At 42.8% G+C, this 4632-nt stretch overlaps 1 protein-coding gene across 1 annotated transcript; it reads right to left on the bottom strand.

Moving 5' to 3' along the window:
• Positions 1-1327: 1327 nt before the first annotated feature.
• Positions 1328-4554, bottom strand: LOC135671070 (gamma-tubulin complex component 3-like). The gene is made up of 3 exons (XM_065178974.1): positions 2147-4554; positions 1675-2058; positions 1328-1563 (listed from the first exon to the last, which is right to left on the bottom strand). Exons 1-2 carry the CDS (start codon positions 4393-4395, stop codon positions 1803-1805), a joined length of 2505 nt encoding a protein of 834 aa, XP_065035046.1. The 5' UTR covers positions 4396-4554; the 3' UTR covers positions 1328-1563; positions 1675-1802.
• Positions 4555-4632: the final 78 nt, after the last annotated feature.

Genomic DNA, 4632 nt, shown 5'->3' with positions numbered 1-4632 from the left:
CTCAAAGATAAAACATGATGGACGTAGAGGATCTCCTACCACATCCAAAGGTGGATTACCTATACTCTCCACCTTGTACACCCAATTAATCATCGAATACAAGCCATTATTATAAAATTGAAAGTCAAATGGATCAATTGTGGACTTCTGTATTTCTTGTCTAGCACAAGACAACACAACCATACGCATAAGCAAAATTAAAGCACCCACAAAAGAACACTTCTATGTTTTGTAGCGTCACTTTGTTCTCATTCTCATCCTTTTGTCAGTATCTTTAATCTCCAATCATATTTCTCAGTAAACATTTATAACTCATTGACCAAACTATCAAATATGGCTTTAAACCTCAGAGATCATCCAAAAAGATGTGGAAATGATGAGTGACGCATCTAGATCCTAAATCATAAATTAACAAGGGTTAAATTCAAAACCTTATTAAATAATTATGGTTAGAAAATCTAGACACAAATAATTTTATTAAACAAATAAAGTTAAAACATCCTAATTTCATTTGGCCTTTAACGGTTAAACATTTTCTTTAGAAACTTTAATCTTTTTCCATAAAATAATTTCAAATTTATCAATTCTTGGACCAAAAACAAGCTTAAACTACTTTTTATTTTGTAAAAATTATAGATAACAAATATATTTTTTATTAGATTATTAATTAGAGAGCAGGTCTGAGTACAATGGTAAGGTCGTTCCATTGCAATCTGGGAGACCAAGGTTATAGGAATTTAAGGATGGAGCACATTCTAGTGCAGTGGACTAAACCCCTAGGAGATGGATCAAGCTGAATACTAATAGGACTTTTATTGTTCATTCACTGACGAGTGAGGCTAGCTCCATACTCAGAGCAGAAGATGATCAATGCCTTCTGGCAGGATGTAAATTTTTGAAGGATGGAGGGATCAAGCTGCAATAGCTGAGGGTTCCCAACCAGTTGACATTGAAACTGATGCTCTTCAAATTGTTAAGAGTCTTCAATTGTGAGGGACCACCTCCTTGAATGTATACTGTGTGTGTTAGAAACAACTTTAACAACCTAAACAAGTTGCAGACTTGTAAAATCTCTCATGTATTTTGGGAGGCTAACCAATGTGCTCACTGGTTACTTTTGCAAGATGTAATCAGGTGGTCCAATTGAAGAGATCTGACTAGCCACAGGGTTTTGCTTGTTTTTTGAACTCTGATGCGTAAAGCTTTGGCTGTTATAGACATCTAACTTAATATAGTTTCTATCTTTTTGGAAAAAAAAAAAAAAGCTTTAGGCATCAACATCAAGAAGTCCAACTGAAGCAAACATTAAGAGGAAACGGACAATAACTTAGTAAAGGATCGTGCAAATGGTAGATTCCATCATTTACTAAAAGAATCACATATTTCATCAGAAAATACAAGCTTGGGAAGAAAATCCTCATAACCATCACTCGACAAATCCAAAGACATAATAAAACCATCAAATACATGACATGTACATCAGCATATCCAAATATAAAACCACAACTAAAAGCGTACCTTAACCTCATTATGTGATTCTTCGTGGAATGAAAAGCTTAATATCTGCAACCAAAAAAAGGCTAATAAATATCCCATTTAAACAGAAAGATCAATGAAAAAGTAAAAGAAGTTTCAAATGTAGAACGCATTGTAATATGAAGACTAGAAATTGACCTTTATGTTTGTTAAATAAATGATATACAATCAACAGTCTGAAATGGCCAGTAATCTCGTAAGTTGCACATGAAAGAACAACTGACATCACTGTTTTCGCATTGCTTCTTCTGCAGTATGCCCAAATTTTACTTGCTAGGGGAAAGCCGACTATAAAATTCGGTAAAGTCTAGACGAAAAAGAAGGAACTTCAAATCAACATGTTGTTGCATGGGCAACTGAGAGATAAAAGCATCAAGTGATGCTGAATACTCTTTTGCAATCTTGTCAAGGTCTTCACCCATGCGCTGTAGAAATTCTCCAGCAAGTTGCATTATGGCTTTTCTACCCACATCAGGATATGAACCTGGCTCCTTCAGTTTTGTCTTTAATTTGCTCTTCCCTCTGTGAAAGATATCAAGGACAAACTGAGTAAGAGAAAAGATTAAACAAACACTTTACAACTTCATAGAATAAACTAATCCAAAGTCACCTAAGCTGCAACTGAAAGATGCTTTCAAACCACCTCTCTGCATGGGTTCGAAGCCGCAGTATAAGATCAAATAGAACAAACAGAATCCTAATAAGACCCTGAGATTGCTCCCCTAGAAGAGACTTCTCCACAATTGAGTTAAGATACTTATCATGAGCAGCAAGAAGATCATCTAAATCTTTTGCAGCATCCATTTCTTCTGAGAAATGTGCCCATGAAACTTCAAGAACCTCAAACATTATATAGTACTGAAAGTTTGTCACGAAATGGTTCATTTCATTCCACAGTACTTGGCACCTTCGTAGAACAGCGACAAACTGTGCCTTAACGGCTGCACCTTCTTCGGTGTAAATACAAGAAATAATGGAATTTGGTTTCATCATCTTCCATATTCCAATCAATGCGTGCTCAACCCGTTTTAGTTTCCATAGAAAGTTAAAAATCTTGAGGTACTTCTTCATGACAGATGCAGTAAATACTGTGTCCAGAGGCACTGTCGCATCATACTCCAATGAGAACACATCCCATCCCCTATTACCATCACCATGCTCCATCATCTTTACCTTCAAATGATCTAGAATATCCCAATCATCATACTGTGCATTGGATGCACGGATTGCCATCTCTAGCAACCCTGACAAGTGGAATGAGCTGATTGTGTTGGCTGGTTCTGACAGCTCTGGGCCTATAATATCCATCAAATACTGCACAAAGTCTCCCTGACCAAGAAGCAAGTACCTTTTGATTGCTAGACAATGGTCCTTGAACCGATACCGCTTGTGAATCACATCCATCAAATGACGATCAATCCGCTTAGCTGCCTCGACAACAAGTGCTTCTAAAGCATTTGGCTCCCCATACACAAGCCCACCCCTCCTAGTAGTGGTCCCAACATGAGCTGCTGCTTCAGCAGCAGCGGTAGCCCAACCATTGTCCTCACAGCAAGCTCTGAGGAAATTGATGGACTTTCCTGTCCGCAAGATCCTTTGTGCCAGAGCAGGAGAAATGAAAGACGGAAGCATAGCAGACTGGATTTGGTAGCCTTCTCGCCATAGAGACTCGGCCTTTACAGCTTGGCCGTGTATGAAGAACTCCGCAAATGTATCCTCCAACTCCCCCTCCAAGACCCAACTCCGGACCATCTCAAACAAAGGTGAGCAGACCCTCCGGAGGAGACAACCCATGAACTCCTGTACCAATGGATCCCCATGCTGTGCCCTCTCGTGTATTGCACCAGCCATTGCTCCACCTCTAAGAGATCGACACCCATCAACTAGAACTGCCATCAATCGCATCCTAACCATGGGTTCAGCGAGCCAGACTGCAAGCCGTCTCAAGGACAGGTAATTCACTGTTACCCCCGAAACGGAACCAGGAGTCGGGATCGGATTCAGAGAATGGGACTCAAGCACAGCCAAAAGTTTGTAGTAGTCTGAAAGCTCATCCTGGAGAGCAGAGCAGAAGGCCTGGCCGACTGTACCAACCTCCTCAGCAGGAAAGCAGCTCATGCTCTCAGTGATATAACCCCTGACTTTCCGGAAGAGCCATCCGAGTTCAGAGAGCTTGCAGACCATCGTTCTCATGGATCTTGGCAGCTTCAGCAAATCCGGAGGTTCATAGCGGTCTGACACCTTATCGAACCTCACATACCGCCCATCGATACCCTGGGAAACAAAGAGGATATCCCTCACGAGGGCCGATTCCGAGACCTCAGTCTCGTCCATGACTACATCACCGTACTCTCGGAGTGCGATCTCACGAATGTTATCTGGATCCTTGGAGACGAGGAGGATGCCGCAGGACGGGGGTAGGGTTTTTTTGGCGGCAAGAGGCGATTGGTGGGTCAGCTGAGGGTTGAGGGGGAGGGCAGGGAGGCCGGTCGTCGTTGAAGACGGGAGGAGGGGTTCGCGGCGGCGGGCGTCGGACAGGGATTTGAGGAGGTAGAGGAGGGCCCAACGGTTACGGATGGATCCGGGAGCGGAGGAGCGGGCCGAGAGCTTGGTGCGGAGGTCGGAGAAAGCCAGGGCGTCGGAGGAGCGACCGCAGGCGGCGAGCTGGCGCTTGATTGTCTCGGCAAGTACGAGCTCATCCGGAGCGAGGGAAGGTGCCATGCGGCTGGAAAGGAGGCGATGAGCGAAGCGTAGGGCTCGGGGAAGCTCATCGATGGCGTCGGAAGAGGGAGAATCGACAGCAGAGAGGAGGCGGAGGACAAGCTCCTTGACGAGATCGAGGGTTTTGGGATGGTCCATGGCCGCCGGAGTAAGAATCTCGAAGCCACGGTAGGGTTCATACGTCCCGTTTTGTTTATTGTTTTCATTTCAAAGACTATAATATCGTTAGTTTGGGCGGCGAGAGACGGGAATCTTTTGAGAAGGATGAGAAGTTAATTGTGGAGCCATAACTTAGACAAATACCTTGGAAAGCATATATATGATTTTGGGTTTATTTGGGCGTAAGCTTTGTCACGAAGATGTATTTTTATAGTG

This window comes from Musa acuminata, unplaced genomic scaffold (assembly GCF_036884655.1).
Source record: "Musa acuminata AAA Group cultivar baxijiao unplaced genomic scaffold, Cavendish_Baxijiao_AAA HiC_scaffold_1137, whole genome shotgun sequence".
In the NCBI taxonomy this organism is placed as follows: domain Eukaryota; kingdom Viridiplantae; phylum Streptophyta; class Magnoliopsida; order Zingiberales; family Musaceae; genus Musa; species Musa acuminata.
This window is presented reverse-complemented; position numbering and strand designations above follow the sequence as displayed.